Source organism: Hypanus sabinus, chromosome X1 (assembly GCF_030144855.1).
Source record: "Hypanus sabinus isolate sHypSab1 chromosome X1, sHypSab1.hap1, whole genome shotgun sequence".
Taxonomy (NCBI): Eukaryota; Metazoa; Chordata; class Chondrichthyes; order Myliobatiformes; family Dasyatidae; genus Hypanus; species Hypanus sabinus.
This window is the reverse complement of record NC_082738.1, coordinates 15,886,197-15,904,483: the sequence shown is the minus strand read 5'-3', so window position 1 is coordinate 15,904,483 and position 18,287 is coordinate 15,886,197. Positions and strand designations below refer to the sequence as shown.

At 42.7% G+C, this 18,287-nt stretch overlaps 1 protein-coding gene across 4 annotated transcripts in view; it reads right to left on the bottom strand.

The window, feature by feature from the left end:
* erbb3a (erb-b2 receptor tyrosine kinase 3a) overlaps positions 1–18,287 on the bottom strand; it is a 144,241-nt gene that overhangs the window by 43,318 nt on the left and 82,636 nt on the right. For all 4 annotated transcript variants that reach the window (XM_059955914.1, XM_059955913.1, XM_059955916.1 and 1 more), the window contains exons 7-13: positions 17,548–17,689; positions 15,713–15,826; positions 7,527–7,647; positions 6,076–6,149; positions 5,317–5,407; positions 4,321–4,529; positions 1,081–1,213 (exon numbers count right to left, since the gene is read on the bottom strand). In XM_059955914.1, coding sequence (XP_059811897.1) covers positions 1,081–1,213; positions 4,321–4,529; positions 5,317–5,407; positions 6,076–6,149; positions 7,527–7,647; positions 15,713–15,826; positions 17,548–17,689 — 884 coding nt within the window. The remainder of the gene's footprint in view (positions 1–1,080; positions 1,214–4,320; positions 4,530–5,316; positions 5,408–6,075; positions 6,150–7,526; positions 7,648–15,712; positions 15,827–17,547; positions 17,690–18,287) is intronic.

Here is an 18,287-nt window from a genome sequence, read left to right as displayed (position 1 = left end):
TATTGAATGGCAGATGAGGCTCAAGAGGTGGAGTGGCTGACTCCTGCTCTTAATTCATATATAACTATACAGTTGCAGTATCAGAATGGGTGAGTACAGATCTGAATACTGGCTCACACTCCAGCAGCCTTGCACTCCTCTGCACAAGCCAAGATCCCTGTCTCAAACAACTTAGCCAACAGCCTTCTCCAACTTTTGCAAGCTAAGTCACAGATGCCTGGGGATGCCTGCGTCTTTTTGACTCAGTAGAATTTTCAGCACACGAAGAAGCTGTTGCTCTGTGCCAGCATTTCTCCTCCCACACGATTTCATCTTTTCCCCCCATCACCATCTCCTATTCTTTCCTCCCTTGTGTGCTTCCTCCTAAACCTGTCTCTGCTGTTCATGCCATCTCCTCCCTGGTGTCACCTTTCAGGTGAGACTGTGGACCCATGTCCTGTTTCCAGTCATTCAGCTGAATGTTACAAACCCATTTGAGTCTATCTGGAGCCCAATGGCCTCAGGTCCTGACACACCCTTTCACCTTCATCCAGCACTCCTGCTGAACAATGGCTTCATTTATTCTTCAGTTCACTGCTGTTTGTGGATGTAAAGTTCCTTACATTACAACAGCAAGTAATTCCTGGAATGTGAAGCCTTCTGGGACATTTCAGAAGGACATTATCGTTAAAATTAAACTTGAAATGAGATGCTTTGCAGGTTGGGTTGGAGGAGTAGCAGACCTACTTCAGAGGTTGAGAGCAAATTGACAGGAAACGCTGACAAATGAGCAGGTGAAAATACTGATGAAACATCTTTGACCTGAAACATTAACTGTTTCCTTTTACTGCAAATGCTGAGTATTTCTAGCACTTTCTAGTTTTACTTCAGATTTCCAGAATTAGCCAATTTTGAGCTAACTCACCTCCCAGAGGAATGTTTCACACCACTTACCAAATTAGATAGGACTGTGGTATTCTTGAGGTAAAGCCTACAATCTAGTAGATGAAGGGAAATGAGAAATGAACAGGCATCAAGAGTAACAGTAATGTATTTCAGGAAGTGACTACCAATCATACAGTGAGTGTTACAGTCACTTACCCCTCCTGGAAATGGCAGCTGCTCACACAGGTTCCACCACGTCTATAGAAGGCACAGGATAAACACTGGCTCGGGCCTGGACCCCAGCAACCATCACTAGAACACAAGGGATCACACACCTTCTTTTCTGCCTCTGTGGGGGAAAAAATAACATCAGCACAAGCATGCAACAAATTTAATCCAGGATTAAACCTAGCTCAATTCTATGAAGCACCTTTAGCAAAGGGCACAGATATTGTTTTCTAAATTTAAGAATATCCTCAAGGCAATCAGAAGGCCAAAGGTGAAATGAGTTTCTATCTGAGATATCTGGAAGAGTCATGACAAACTTCCAAAGGTCATCTGTGGGATCAGCAAAGAATCACACCTTCCAGAGGAATTTTTCACACCTCTTACTAAATTAGAGGGACTTCACCACCAACTTCCCTCTCTCAGTTCCTTTCTGAAACTACCACAGCATCCAACTTGTGCCTCATCTGGAAATACAGAGTGCCACAGGATTTGGGTTTAAGACCAGAATCAGGCCATTGGCCCATTAAGTCTACTCCACTATTCAGTTGTGTCTGATGTTGTTTACAACCCCATTATCCCACCTTTAACCTCTTTAACCCTTAACCCTTTTACCCATGAAGAACCAAAGAGGACCCCAGTAGCTGATTCATCTTCAGGAAATAGTGTGATATTGCTACACCCAATTTCCCCCCCAGCTCTCTCAGACTCAATCAATTTGACATAGTTTCCAGTATTAGCTTAATCTATTTGTATCTTTTCACAATTTAATGCTTCCATCTTTGTTTATAATGCTGCCTATCTTTGTGCCATCAGGAGACTTCAAAGTTCAAAGTAAATTTATTATCAAAGTGCATATATGTCACTATATACAAACCTAAGATCTGTTTTTTTGTGGGCATTCTCAGTATGTACAAAGAAACACAATATAATCAATGAAAAACTGCACACAAGACAAACAAACAACCAATATACAGAAAACAACAAACTATGCAAATACAAAAAGTAAAAAGTACAACAAAATAATGATAATAAAAAATAAATAAGCAATAAATATGGAGAACATGAGATGAAGAGTCTTTGAAAGTGAGTCCATAGTTTGTGGGAACAGTTCAGTGTAGGGTTGGATGAATGAAGTTATCCCCTCTGGTTCAAGATCCTCATGGTTGGGGAGTAATAACTGCTCCTCTATCTCCTTCCTGATGGCAACAGCAAGAAGAGAACATGACCTCGGTGGTGGGGGTCCCTGATGATGGATGCTGTTTTACTTAGGTACATAACTTCCTATCCCATGCAAATCATTTATAAATATGGTGAATAGTTATGTTAACAAAACAGATCCTTATGGGCTATCATTGGTCACATCATGCTAATGTGAGTAATAGCTAGTCGCTGTCTCCTGCCCTCAGCTAATCTCCCAGCCGGCTCAATAATGAGCCTTCCATTCCATGAGCTTCAACTTTTAGTTGATTTCATCAAATGGAAAATCCATATAAGTATCATCCATCAACATTTCCATCCACTGATTTAGTAACCTCCACACAAAATTCAATCACATTTATGAAATGATCTATCCTTTATAAATCTATGCTGTCCTCCTTTGATCAACTAAAAATTTTCAGGAGGTTTAGTCACTATCTTCACATGTAAACACTAGGAACTTCCCAACCACTGGAAGGTTAACTGATCTCAGATTCCTGATTTGCTTTTCTCCTTTTTTCTGTAAGAAGAATAATACATATAAAATTTTAATCTAATAGGAGCAGTTTCCAAATAAAGAGAACTTTGAATGGTCATGCAATGTGGTCACCAAGGTCCTTTGAACCATGGGTTGGGAATCATTTGATCCTGGGAGTTTATCATTTTTTATCATTGTTATTGTGCTCAAATCCTATCCTCTGCTACCTAAACAACGTTAATGGTGGTTGTCCTTCCAACTCTGGAATTCTCTCCCAAAACCTCTGCAACCTCTCCCACCCTTTCCATCTCTCTGTAAAACCTACCCCTTTGACCAAGTTTTTAATAGTGTTACGAATGATGAACAACTCTGATGGGCAGAAGGGTACAGAATCGCCAATGCCCCCCCCCGCCCTTTGGAGAATCGCAAATCGCTACTATTCTGATGCTGTTATCAAGGAAGTGAGAGAGACACAGGACTCTGCCAGGGCAGTTATTGATAACAGCTCATGAAAATTAATGAGAGAGACAACTCAGAGATACACAAAGTGGAATGTCTCCTACCAACAAAAGAGAGTGGAACCATTGATTACTGCTATTGTCTTTTGGAGAAGGTTTGTGTACTTGGTACTGTTCTATTCATTGAAACCCCTCAGGGGGCAACCACAGTGGGTTGGTTTGATGGGTTACATCATCCCAACCTGATTGACACCTGAGACCCCGTAAGTGGGGATAAAAGTAAGGTCTGGGGTAACACCCCTCAGACGCACCAGGAGAAACGCTAGTGAGCATCAGAACCCCACGAGACAGGGTGGGAGACTGGAAACCGAACGGAGGGTCGGTATATTTTAACTCACAGGGTTTTTGTAGTGAGACCGGTGGGGGCTTGTGTGTGTGTCCACCCTTGCTTGGGTGATGAGTCCACCACGGAAGAATGGTCTAGCTAAAGGACGGAGGGGTCATACGTGAATGGCCACAACAACACATTGATGGATCAAAAATCGTAAAGGAAAGTTGGCAAGTCAATAGCTGTTACTACTGTTTTCTCTCTCTCTCTCTCTCTCTCGAACAGTTGAAACACTGCGACCAACAACTACCACAGCCGGCATGAACTGAACTGAACTTTATATTTCCATCGGACAATTCACTATCCCCTAGACAATGATAGAGCTTATTTCTTATTGATTATTATTATACCCGCACTTTTAGGTTTAGTATTGATGACGTATATTATCTGTATATTTACATTGATATTATTTTTGTGTATTTTTACTAATAAATACTGTTGAAAATAGTATCACCAGACTCCAACGGACTCTTCTATCTTTGCTGGTAAGACACCCAGTTACGGGGTACGTAACAATAGCCTGATCACATGCATGGCTGGGTGTCAAAATTCATCAAATTATTGCTCCTCTGACAAGGTATGAGAAAGGTGGTAGAGTAAATGCAAGTTGTTGAGCTGTGGAGAGAATGCTGTCCCCCACCACCACCATCCTGCATTACCCACTTACCACACCCCGTGATCACTCCCACTATCCCAAGCTCACTCACGGCAGATTTTTCCTTGCTTGTTTTCCTTGATGATTGGGGACTGAGGGGGAGCCCTCAGGCGATACAGCACTGTCCAATTCAGCGTGTTGTAGTAGCAGAGCTGCTTATTGAAAGCCACATACACATTCCCAGCGCCAATTTCCTTCAGTGATTGAAACCCAAGAGACGTCACATTCTGCAGCTTCATGATCATCAAGGACAAGCCGCGGCTAGAAAAGACACCAGGGAGTCGAGTGAGAGGTCAGGAGCTCTGTTCTGGTTGCTCCCCACTTAATTTTGCCCAACGCTTCCCCCGGTACTCACAATAAAACACTGACCAGCAACTGACTGTGGAGGGAATCCCACATTCCAGTACACTGATGCATTGGAGCTTTTGCCAGGTCCTCATGGGCCCATTCCCACAGTGCATCAGGGCAGAAAATGTAACAAGACTCTCTTCTCACCTCCCTGCCTCGTCACCCCAAGCTGCAGTGGTTGAGGTTCAATTCCAGTTGCTGTCCAGTAAGGAGATCTCCCTATGACCACTTGAGCTTCCTCCCACATTTCAAAGATGCCCGAGGTGGTATTAGTTGGCTGTGGGTACCGGAATCATGGCAACACTTATGGGCACTAAGACATCTTTGGACTGTGTTGGTCATTGCCACAAACAATGCGTTTCACTGTATGTTTCAATGTACATGTGATAAATAAAGCTCATCTGTTTCATGATCTCTTCTAATGGCCCTGGATTGGAGGGTTACTACAATCCACATGAACCAGTACTTTGCCCAACAATCTGCTCTTCACTTTCTGAAAGTGAACCCGGGGAAGAAGGACGGCAATGAGGAGGAGGAAGGGGGTGGACTGAGTGTAGGGACATACGTCCAGAGCCCATTTGACTCTAACCCGATTTCCACAAACGATGAGCTGTCGCGCAACTTGTAAATGACACGCCACCCACAACCAACAATCGGCACAGCACTGCACTTTTCATGCACAGCTTCTTAGAGTGCTTACTTGTAAAGTGTCCTTCCTCCAATAGTAGTTAGATTGGAAAAGACACTGAAATTCTCCAGGCTTTCTGGCCAGGACTGGATATTCAAGTAACCTGAAAATGGGAAGAACACATTAAGTGATTTGAAATACCAGTGAGCTGATCATACTCTCAAACACCAGTCCAGATTCAATATGTTTCTGCCTTAAATTGTTCCAAATAGCCTATAGTGCAAGACTCTTTCTTTAAGCCCTCTTTTAATGCTTGCTTGAGAATACAGTCTTCTGTCAGTATCCGGTAAAGACATAGACAGGAAAGGCCTGTGGGTGAATATTACTTTTGCCCCCACTCTGCCCCTTTATCTGCTTTGGAGGCCTAATGCACTCACTCAGCAACCCTTTGGGCCTGTGGCTGGAATGAGCCTCACTGTGTTAGCACTAATGTTCAGCCAGTCAGGCCTGTGTACTGACAGAAGCTGTAACACTATCAGAACAGTACATCTGGAGCAGGTTACAAGGGCGGCACTTAAACACCGCAGGCCCTTGCTTAATCTAAGGAAGAGCAACGTACAATCATATCATGAACTCCACGTCCATTAGGCCAGTACCAGAGTGGGCTGGGGCTTGAGGTAAATCAGAAATGGATAGCAGTTTTTTTACAGCCCCAGGCAGATCCCCTTGACAGTAATCTAGAACAGCTTTGAACCTGAAGAGTCACCTTAGATTAAGATTGAGCTACTAGGTCCCACACCAGAACTTTAACCATCTTTTTAAGGTGCCTACCTGTTATCTCCTGAACAGTCTGAAATACCTTCAGCTTTTCTGGATCCAGACGTGCAGTGTTGTGGTACGGGTCCCTAAAACCAGGTAAAAAGGCAGGGGAAAATTCAATTGGAAAATTAAAAATTTGTCCAGCCCTTAAAAATCTAATTCATCAGCAAAAATACTTGGGAAAAAGTCTCAAAACACTGGGATAGTTCCATATTGAAGTAACTCCCTGCTGTCAAATCTCAAATATATAAAAACACATCTGAACGCTGTATTCAAACAAATTGAAAGCTTGGAGGAAGAGGGTAGTTTACAACTGATTTTAATTGATGCTTCAATGAGAGTTGAAAATGGTTTATTGTCATTAGGTGCGACTCCAACGAGCTACTCAAATAACTTGGTTGATAAGAGACAAACCAAAGACCTTGGGTTTGATGTCAGTTAGATCAGTGGTTGGATGGTTACAACTGACCTGGTTGTTTTAGGACACAATCAGAGTATTACATCCAATCCTGGTCACATCTTTCAGGAAGGATGTGAGGTTCTTAGAAAGGGCATGGAAGAGGTTCACTGCAATGGTTCCGAGGGACACCGGTTCAAAGTAAAATAAGGACATGAGGAAAATCTTCTTGTTTATGCTAAGTCTGGTTATGGTTTGGAAACAGAGTCAATCACAGCTTTCAAAGGGGAATCAGAAAGACACTGAAGGAAGGATAAACTCATAAGACTACTGGGAATGGGACTGATTGCAAGACTTTATAAGGAGTTGATGTGGACTCCTTGCTGAACAATTCTGTGATTGTAACTTGGTTTTGGAGACATTGATTCTTAGGCTAAAAAGAGTGGCAGCAAACGAGAAGTGGTCTACAATTTCTTGAATCACATTAACATCAGTAGCAACCAGGGCTGAGCTGTCTGCATACAGAAGCTCTCTGACACATATCTCTCTTGATTTGGTTGAGGCTTTGAGTCTTGACAGTTTGAACAATTTTCTATCTGAGCAAGTCCTGATGTACACACCTTTGTCCAAATTATGGTCCATTATTTCCAAAACTGCAGCAAGATATAGTGTGAACAAAGTTGGAAAGACAACAGGGAGGGTACATTGCTGGGAGATGTGATTTGGTGAGAGAAACACTCTCTTATTTACCATTCAGCTCTCCTTCACACGTTTCGGGCTGAGACACTTTAGCAGGATAGAGAGTACTTTGACTCCTGATCTTTTTTTCTCCAGACCTGATGAAGGATCTCAGCCCGAAACGTTGACTGTACTCTTTTCCATAGATGCTGCCTGACCTGCTGAGTTACTCCAGCATTTGGTGTGTGTTACATATACTTCCTTACATAACTGAGACTGATGATGCACACAAGCAAGGCTGCATGCCTCTCCATCACCAGGGTTACACAGTGTTCTCAGTATTACACTGCCTGTCATTTCCATCCAGGGGAATGTCAATGCTTCTTACCCCTCGATCCCCGTGATGAGGAAATCAAGGTTGCCGGTGATCTTGGTGCAGTTGATGAACTTGTCGATGTTTTTTGAATCCACAGTCTGATATCGATTGCCAGCCCCAGTTCCTTCGCATGCTGTGCAAACAAGGAAGCAGAAGGGACATTTGAGGAAATGTACTGGGTGGAGATCCTCCAAGAACCGATGCCCTCTGGAGTCTGGCAGTCAGCTCACTAAGTGGCAATACTTAGTACTGTGGACAGTAGTACAAGGCTTGTGTTGCTCTTAACCAGAGGACATCAGCGTGTCCAAAATTCCCTGAAGACTTGTTCCACTTCAGAGACTTGTGCACACAACAAACGCTGTCACACGTGCAGTGTTGTTTTATTGGAGGTCTTAGCTTCTGAACAAGATAGATAAGATTTCTCCATTGTTTCGCCCAATGTTTATCTCTCAATCAAATCTCTGAAACATTATCTGAGGCTGATCCAATTGCTGCTTCTGGGAGTTTGCTGCCCACAGAATGGGTGTCTTGCAATTATAACCAGACTTAGGAGGTACTCTTATTAAGAATCTGGGTCATTTCAAGGCCATATAAAGTGCTATTGAAATGCAAGTTCTCTTGCCCTTCAAATCTTTAACTCTCAAGTTAATTATCCCAACCAAAGTAGTAATCACTTGTTAAAAATATCCACAAAGTGTCTGTCCGGGCTTTTATTACGTATCCACCTGTAAGAATGCATCAAACAAAGAGACAGCAAAGGGTAAAATGGCAAAAAAAAATTAAAGGGAATGAAGTCTGCCCATCAATTAAAGTACCATTGATGGTTGTTTACATGTGTGCAGAAAATGGATGCTGGATGGTTCAACTTGTAGTGCCCTCTATAACCTGAGGGTAGTGCTGCAGCAATAATGTCGGGAAACTCCAAGCATTTTGTGAAATGATATTCAAAGGGGCCCTCTCACTTAGCTCACCTCCAGCTTTCAGTTTTAATTATAGTGGATGCTTCTGTCAGCATGTATCATTCAGATATACTAGGAAATCCTGAGCAATGGTTTAAACAACTGGGTCCTGAAACATAGAAAACCTACAGCACAACACAGGCCCTTTGGCCCACAAAGTTGTGCCGAACATGTCCTTATCTTAGAAGTTACTTAGACTTACCCATAGCTCTCTATTTTTCTAAGCTCCGTGTACCTATCCAGGAGTCTCTTAGAAGACCCTATCGTATCCACCTCCACCACTGTTGCCGGCAGCCCATTCCACGCACTCACCATTCTCTGAGTAAAAAACTTACCCGACATCTCCTCTGAATGTAGCCAATGGCACAGAGTGGTTACAATATAGCCTCTCAGCTCTTGAACTCAATCCCACGGTTGATGAAGGCCAATACACCGTATGCCTTCTTAACCACAGAGTCAACAGAGTCCTATGGACTCGGACCCCAAGATCCCTCTGATCCTCCACACTGCCAAGAGTCTTACCATCAATACTATATTCTGCCATCATATTTGACCTACCAAAATGAACCACCTCACACTTATCTGGGTTGAACTCCATCTGCCACTTCTCAGCCAGTTTTGCATCCTATCAATGTCCCACTGTAACCTCTGACAGCCCTCCACACTATCCACAACACCCCCACCATTTGTGTCATCAGCAAATTTACTAATCCACCCCTCCACTTCCTCATCCAGGTCATTTATAAAAATCACAAAGAGTAAAGGTCCCAGAACAGATCCCTGAGGCACACCACTGGTCACCAACCTCCATACAGAATATGACCTGTCTACAACCACTCTTTGCCTTCTGTGGGCAAACCAATTCTAGATCCACAAATCAATGTCCCCTTGAATCCCATGCCTCCTTACTTTCTCAGTAAGCCTTCATGGGGTACCTTATCAAGTGCCTTGCTGAAATCCATATACACTACATCTACTGCTCATCCTTCATCCATGTGTTTAGTCACATCCTCAAAAAGTTCAATCAGGCTCGTAAGGTTCATGCCCTGACTAATCAAGAATCTATTAACCTCTGCCTTAAATATACCCAATGACTTGGCCTCCACAACTCTCTGTCTGTGGCAACGAATTCCACAGATTCACCTCTCTCTGGCTAAAGAAATTCCTACTCATCTCCATTCTAAAAGGACACCCCTCTATTCTGAGGCTGTGTCCCTTGGTCTTAAGACTCCCCCACCTTAGGAAACATCCTCTCCACATCCACTGTACCGAGACCCTTCAACGTTTGATAGGTTTCAATGAGGTCTCCCCTCATTCTTATGAATTCCAGTGAGTAGAGGCTCAGAACTATCAAAAGCTCCTCACATGACAAACCTTTCAATCCCGGATTCACTTTCATTAATAGGTTTGTGTCACATATCAGAAGGCAAAACAGTTTGCATTTTATGAGTGCTTTGATATGGCTAAAATAAGGCTCCAGACTCTTAAAATGTACAGAACACTGAGGCACGATACAGCCCAATGATGTCAAAATACCATGAACAGTAACAGGATTCAGCCAAGTTGTTGAAGCAGATATATAAATTAACAAAATTGCTAAAGCTAGACTGGAAACTGAAAAACATTACAATTAAACATTTTGATCATGGTAAAGTAAGCCAGTAGTTTTGGGTCTGGTTTGGTAATTTTTAATAATGTTTTTAAATATTACAATGCAATATTATCATTAATTCAGCACAGTCTCTCTGCAATTGCCCCAGATATAATTCAGGTTTTGAACAATGATTTAAGCCCGTTAAAACTTTGAGGATTGTGCCTTGTGTCTAACTGCTTTCTGGAATGCAACTGATATTTATATAAAGTTCCAGAAAAATAGTCTTTGGATAAACCTTGTTAGAGTTCCCAGAGTTTTATATGCATTTGTCTGCACACTTTGCAAATAATATTGGTAAAATATCCATTCACAGGATGTAGGTGTTACTGGCAGTGCCAGTATTTATTGTTCCTTCCTAATTTCTCTGAACAGAGAAGGCAGTTAAGAGTCAAGATGGTTGGGTCAAAAGACAGACATAGACCAGACTAGGTAAAAACTTGGCAGATTTCCTCCTATTTAGAACATTAACAAATGGATTTTGTAGGATGCAAAGAATCCACAGTGAACATAGCATTCTTGAGTAATCGTTGCTCCATTTTTTCAAATGTAAACACCAAAATTAGGTTAAACAGCAAACACTAATCTCTTATCCTGTTTCTAAGCATCAAGTCCACTCCTGAGGTTATAATACTCATGGCCTCCCTCATCTCCAGCACGAACAGTCTGTGCCTAGTTCTATAATACAGCTCTGTCTTTCTCCATGAATCCTTGGATTAGCAGTGTCTCCCTGCCAATCCTAGAATGGCATCCATCCTGATTACTCTTTCCCATAACTGTGAAGAATGGTGAGTCAGTCAATTTTCTTCCTTTGACTCTACATCATATTCCTAGCTTTGTAGTATTGTACAGATGCCAACTTTGAAGCTTTTTCTCTTTTACACTGGGCTATCCCTCTACTTCTATACATACTGCCTGACACACTGAATTCTTCCAGCAACTTGATTTTTGCTCCAGGTTACAGCATCTGCAACCCCTTGTGTCTCCTATATTGTACTCTATTTGCTTTATATGTAATGCTAACTTTGATTGTACTTTATTACATTAAAATAACGTATCTGCCGGATGTGCTTTATAATTCTTGCTGCCAATGAGATGAGGTTCATATTAACATTTAAAATCTTGCTTGGTGGTTGCAAGTTCAGTGCCAGCCCAACATTTGGGCTCAAGACCTAGGCCCAAACAACTTCAGTGTTGCACAGCGCTATTCAGCACCAACTTTATAGTGATCCTGCACTATTATACAAATATCAGACGGTCCTTTTAATCAACATGAAAGAATCAGCCTCAGATGAGTAATTGAACTGTATCTATTCCCTGACACCACCTCCTCTCTCAGAATGTCCAGTGTGGTAGCAACATCCCATGGCCAAGCACTAGCATGGCATCAGTTTAAATAGATGTCATTCAATGGAAGGATTGCTACTCAGCATTCACCATAACTGCAAAGTTTCTCAAACTGCCAGCAATTTTTGTTGTGGCAAAGGAAGAAGACCAGCAGTTCTGACCAGAAACTTTAACTCGTCTGCTACAATGACTCAACCCCTCAACCCACCTCTTCCATTTGATAAAATCATACTTGATCCTTCTGTAACCTCAACTTTTCACTGGGAGCTTTTCATTCCATATTTGTTAGGAAAAAATCTACCTGTCTCTGTGTCAACAATATTCAGACTGCATCCAATGACCTTTGAGGAAATGAGTTCCAAAGAACACAACCTTATGAGAAAGCATTGTGTCTTACCTGTCTGAAATGAGGGACCCCGAACCCCTTATTATTACAGTGACCCCTAGTTCCAGATTTGCCCATACTTGGAGTACTGTGTTCAGTTCTGCTAGCCTCAATTTAAAAGGAAGGATGTGGAAGCTTTAGAGAGGGTGCAGAGGAGATTTACTAGGATGCTGCCTGGATTAGAGAGCATGTCTTATGAAATGTTGAGCAAGCTAGGGCTTTTCTCTTTGGAGCAAAGGAGGATAAGAGGTGACCTGATAGAGATGTACAAGATGACAAGCGGCATAAACTGAGTGGACATTCTAGAGACTTTTTCCCAGGCTTGACATGGCTAATCTGAGGAGGCATAAGTTTAAGGTATTTGAAAGAACATATATAGTAGGCTTCAGAGGTAAGATTTTTATACAGAAAGTGGTAGGTACATGGGGTGGGGGTAGATGGAGAAGCATTGGGGACATCTAAGAGACTCTTAGATAGGCACAATGGATGAAAGTAAAATGGAGGGCTATTTTACTCCTCCATAAAGGATTCAATTTATTGTGTAGGTTAAAAGGTTGGCACACTATTGTGGGCTGAAGGGCCTGTACTGTGCTGTACACAGAACTATGTTCTATGCTCCTCTCCACATCCACCCCACCATGACAGCCCATAATCTCTTATATTTCAATCTAGTCCCTTCTTACACTTCTAAACTCCAATGAGTACAAACCTGGCTTCTCTAACCTTTCCTCACAAGACAATCTGCTCATTCTTGGCTGCATGCTGACCTTAAGAACCATTTTCTGTATTGACTTGAAAAAGATACAAATAGTACCCCATGTGGTGATACTCTTCTTACAAAATAATTTGACATGGCTTCTGGCAAAACCCTTAAACTCTTGTGAAAGAAGAATTAGGACCTAGCTGGCCCCAACTGAAGACTGGACCCCTCAATGCAGTTAGTGAGCAGCAGCCTAAAAGGACTCTACTTATTTTTTTCATTGGAAATGCAAATGCAACATTTAACTGAGTGGTGTACTGGGCCAGTTCAGAGTCATCCGATATCTGGTGAGCCTGAGTCACATACAGACCTGTCTTGGTAAGGGTGGCAAATCTTCTCACCATATTTACAACAATCTAGTAATTTTGTGATCATCAAATAATTCTGGATTAATAACCAAATTTTGTGTCTGGATGCATAACAGCTTTCAAAGTTCAAGGTAAATTTATTATCAAAGTACACATGTCACTACATACTACTCTGAGATTCATTCATATGGCAACAGCTCTGCACATGGCTGCAAGAATTTGCAGAGAGATGCAGACACAGCTCAGCACGTTTCAGGGACCAGCCTCCCCTCTGTGAACTCAGTCTATACTACTCACTGTCTCAGTAAAGCAGCCAGCATAATCAAAGACCTCAAAAACCCCGGATGTTCTCTAGTCTCCCCTCCCCCACCAGGCACAAGATACAATAGCCTGAAAACATGCACCACCAGGCTCACGGGCAGTGTCTATCCCTCTGTCTTAGACTCTTGAACTGACCTCTGATACGATAAGATGGACTCTTGGCCTCACAATCTACCTCGTTATGATCTTGCAGTTTAATGTTTACCTGCACTGCACTCTTTCAGTAGTTTTTACACTTTATTCTGCATTGTTATTGTTTTACCTCATTCTACCTCAATGCACTGTGTAATGATTTGATTTGTATAAACAGATTGCAAGACAAGACTTTCACTGTACCTTGGTACATGGAACAACAATAAAGCAACACCAATACCCAATTCCACACATGCCATTGTGAGATTTGAACTCAAGTCTCTATTGCTAATCTAGTAATTTAGCTGTTCCCACCACTGTATCTGACAAGGCACAGAACCATGAACATAATGCATGGCTATGGACTTACAAACTAGGAAACACCAGGAAGTGAAGGTTCCTGCAAATACAAGGTCAGCTTTGCTAAACTGCTGCCAGCTTGATCTTCCCTGAGGAAAATGATGCACAATGGCCCAAGTAAAGGAAAAAGGCAAAAGGAAGTGTTGCATCTTTCACAATCACATAAAGCGCCTCACAGCCATCCTTTGAAGTGTAATGTGGGAAACACAGCAGCCAAATTGTGCATAGCAAAATTCTACAAACAGAACATGTACACAAACAACTGGCCTGTTTTAGTGAATCTCCTTCAGGGTAAATATTGGGTCCAGGCTACCAGAGAGAAATCTCTTGTTCTGGAATCCTTATGAATACCCTGAGGTAGGCAAATATGATTTCATTAGTCAGCTCAAAGACAGCACTTTCAATAATACAGCATTCCCACAGTATTCACACTGACTGTCAGTCCAGATATCTGTGCCCAGGAAACAGCTTCCTGACTCTGAACCATAACGGCAGTCCTCCGACCCACATGAACATTCATGCCAACTGCCTCAAAAAACTGGTGGATTTTCAAATAACTGGGTATATAAACTCAAATGAAACACTTATTTCTCTTTTGCTCTGATACTTTTAAGTAGGTACTGATTTTTCATGTTAGCTCTGGCATCAAGAGTTTAGAAGTGTGACTGTCCAGTGTCAAACCTGTGCACCCACACCAAAAGCCAGTCTCAATCTGCTGGCTGAAAGCCTTCAGTCATAGAGTACTACAGCACAGAAAGAGGCCCTTCGATCCATCTAGTCCATGCCAAACTGTTATTCTGTTCAGTCCCACTGACCTGTACCCGAACCATAGGCCTCCATACCCCTCCCATGCACCCTGTGAGTGAAGTTCCCCTTCAGACTCCCCTTAAATATTTCACCTTTCACCACTGACCTAAGACCCTTAGTTCGAGTTTCACCCAAACTCAGTGGAAAAAGCCTGCTTGCACTTACTCTATCTATACCCCTCATAATTTTGTACACCTCAATCAAATCTCCCCTCGTTCTTCTATGTTCCAAGGAATAAAGTCCTAACCTATTCAACCTTTCCCTGTAACTCATATCCTAAAGTCCTAGCAACATCCTGGTAAATTTCCTCTATACTCTTTCAATCTTATTGATAGGTAGGTAGGAGACCAGAACTGCACACAATACTCTAAATTAGGCCTCACCAATGCCTTATACAACTTCAACATAACATCCTATCTCCTGTACTCAATACCTTGATTTATGAAGCCCAATGTGCCAAAAGCTTTCTTTACAACCCTATCTACCTGTGACGTCACTTTCAAGGAATTATCCCTCTGTTCTACCACATTCCTCAGTGTTCTACCGTTCACTGTGTAAGACCTACCCTGGTCTGTCTTCCCAAGGTGCAACATCTCTTACTTTAAATTCCATTAAATTCCATCTACTGTTTTTCAGCCCATTTTCCAGCTGGTCCAGATCCCACTGCAAGCTTTGATAGCCTTTCTCACTATCCACTATGCCCCTAATCTTGGTGTTAACTGCAAATTTGCTGATCCATTGCAATAGAGAAACAGAGGTAGTGATGTTTGGAGAATCTTGACCTGAGGAACAGAAAATATGACCACAGGTCCAATGAAAACCATGTTCCCAAACCAATCTTGCCACCAAGATTGGCAATGTGCTTGACAAGATTACACACAAGCAGCTCCAGATACAGGGTAGCACAGTGGTGCTCAAAACATCACTGGACACAGTGAAATGCCTCTTGGTGCTCACAACGTGGATTAAGATAGTTACATTCACAAGAAACTAACAAACACTGGCATAATTCCAGGAACAGGAATTCTGCTCCTCCAATCAGCCACCAGCTGTTTTTCCCCCTTTTTGCTTGTCTCCCTCCTTACAATTAACATTACAATGGAAATCATATCTGTTGCCCAGGCAACCTGCTGAGGAAAAGGAGGAGTCTAAGCTCTTGTGCGCTCACCTTTAGGGCACAGGCCTTGACAGGGCTCACACATCTTTACCCCATTTTTCTCGACCTCCGTCTTGCCACTGGGGCAGATACGGACACACGAGCTCTGGTCCACAATGAAGTTCGCTGCAAGATTAAACAAAAACAGAGAATGGCCCTGAGAACAGTCCCAAAATAAAGGATTTGTTGTTCAGGATAAGGACAGTTTTTTTCACCCAGAGAGTGGAGAATCTATGGAATTCTCTGCATCAAAAGGCCATGGAGGCCTAGTTATTGAGGTAATTCAACAGATTTCTACTTTAAGAAATCAAGGAACCAGTGTAAAGGGGGCTTCTTCTTTTTTCTTTGTTACTGTGTATGTAATCAAAAGGGCTTCTTTGTTTTGTTAAAAGCAGGAATGCTCCTTTGTTGCGAGAGAGTGCTGGAAGCTTGTTTGGGTTAAAATTTACTGATAACGAGAATGGTATTACTTTGTAAACCAAATGGGGATTAATGTTCTTTCTTCTGAGTCTGTAAGCTTTTGTTGACCGGCTTTTGGGCAGATCGGCGCGAGGGGGTCGAGAGAGAGGACGCAATGCTGTAAGCTGGGCGAGGAACAGACCCCAAGCGGGGGTCCGAGGCCAGGAGGCATTCCGAGGAGGGGGGATGAAGCTAGATGTACCTGGTTGACCACTCGGAGGGTCCTGAGCTGCGAGTCGAGGAGTTCGGAGGGGATCGAATGGTGGGCAGAAGACTTCAGTAATTGAGCTCCAACGGTTGTGCACGAAGTGGTTTGAACTTTGATAAGTTTGGCGCCTTTTCTTTATTTTTTCTCTTCATATATACTGTATCGTTTTTAATCACTTAGTTATAGTAACCTTTATAAATTGTACTCATTTAATCGCTTATGGTGTACTGTCTGTTTTTGGGCGAGGCGGGGACATCACACAGCATCCACACCAGCTGATTACCCAGTTTGGTGGGGCCGAAGGCTGCTCCCCCTAGACGAGAACGAGCTGAGCGAGCCTGAGGCGACCCAGGGGGTTACACCAGGAAAAGGAGAGAATGGCTGATGAATGGTAGAACAGTCTGAGAGGCCAAATGACCTCCTCCTACCCCAATTTCTTATCTTTTTCATGCTCTGCCTCATGGGCTCAGTGATTTGCAGGAACTGGCTCCTAAACTGTGTGACACTGAATCGGCTGTGACAGAAACCAAACACCACTGAGATATTAAACTGGCAGTTAGCTTTATGTCCCCTGCAGACGTGGAAATATGACATTTTTCACTAGCGTGATGGTGTTCAGCAGTTTATACAACCTGCAGAGAGATGCGGGGGAATTATTTTTTTAAACTTACTATGTTGCTGTGACCCTTGACCCTTTTCCAAAAAGGACAGTCACAGCAAATTCAACAGGAGCTCTCAGAAGAAAGAGCAAAGGAGTGGGAATATTCTCTGTAAAGAGCCTGGCCCAGGCATTATGAGCTAAATGGCTCCTCCTATACAACAGTTTCTATGAAACTTCTCTGCCACTCTCTGTGGGTATTGATTGCAAGCATTAGAAGGAACAAAACTCACTAGGTCAGATCAGAAAGTTGCAGTTTCCATGCCCTTCTGTTGAGTTAGCCAATTGTCTGGACACCACTTGGGTGGAGGAGAGAGGGGTAGGTGTAACACTTGGTTATGTCAGGGGTAAAAGAAAAATAAGGGACATCATGTTCTCTCTTTGAGGAAGCCATCATTAGCTTACGTTGTCCAACAGTTGGATATGCACATCTCAGATCGTTGTGCAACACCACCTGATGACGGTGCAGTTCCCAGGGATCAGAGAGTGGGAGACATTTCATGGAAACTTCAATGTACTTACCAGGGCAGCTCTTCACGCAGAAAGATCCGTACATGTACTTGGTGTCAGGGTTGCGCTCCAGCTGATAGGACTGCTTGTTGTAAATTAATGGTTGTGGACAGACTGGAACACAAGCATTGCTGTCATTGAAGCGTTTGCATGCCTATGGGAACAGAACCATCATTGGGAACAATCAGAATAGCATTAAAAAATTGCCCACTTGCACTCTGATGCTTGGGTACACTGCGGACATGTGCTCCCTGCAATGGTTCTTCACCTCAGCCACCCCGACTCACTTCGTAAAGCTCCATTATCCTTCTTTTTCTTCAGCCACCAGCACATGCTCAGTCTTAGCTATATTCATTCTTCCATGAGTCACAAAATCATAAGATGGTTTCAACACAGAAGGAAGCCATTCAATCTATTGAGTCAATACTGACTTTGTGGAAGAGCAATAAAGCTAGCCTCTGTTCTCTCTCTTAATTCTTTTCTTTTTGATAAATATCTAGCTTTCTTTGGATTGATAAACTACTACCCTGGCAGTGCATTCTAAACCATAACCATTTACTAGTTTTCCCTCATGTCACTTTCCTAACCACCTTCATTCTATGATATCTTGTTCTTCACTCCTTCCATCAATGGGAACTGCTTCTCTTTGTCCTGTTCAGATCTACTCACACATTCCTGGTTCCAAGGAGAACAACCCCAGCCTCTTCAGTGTATCCAGATCACCAAAGTCCTTCATCCCCAGAATGATCCTA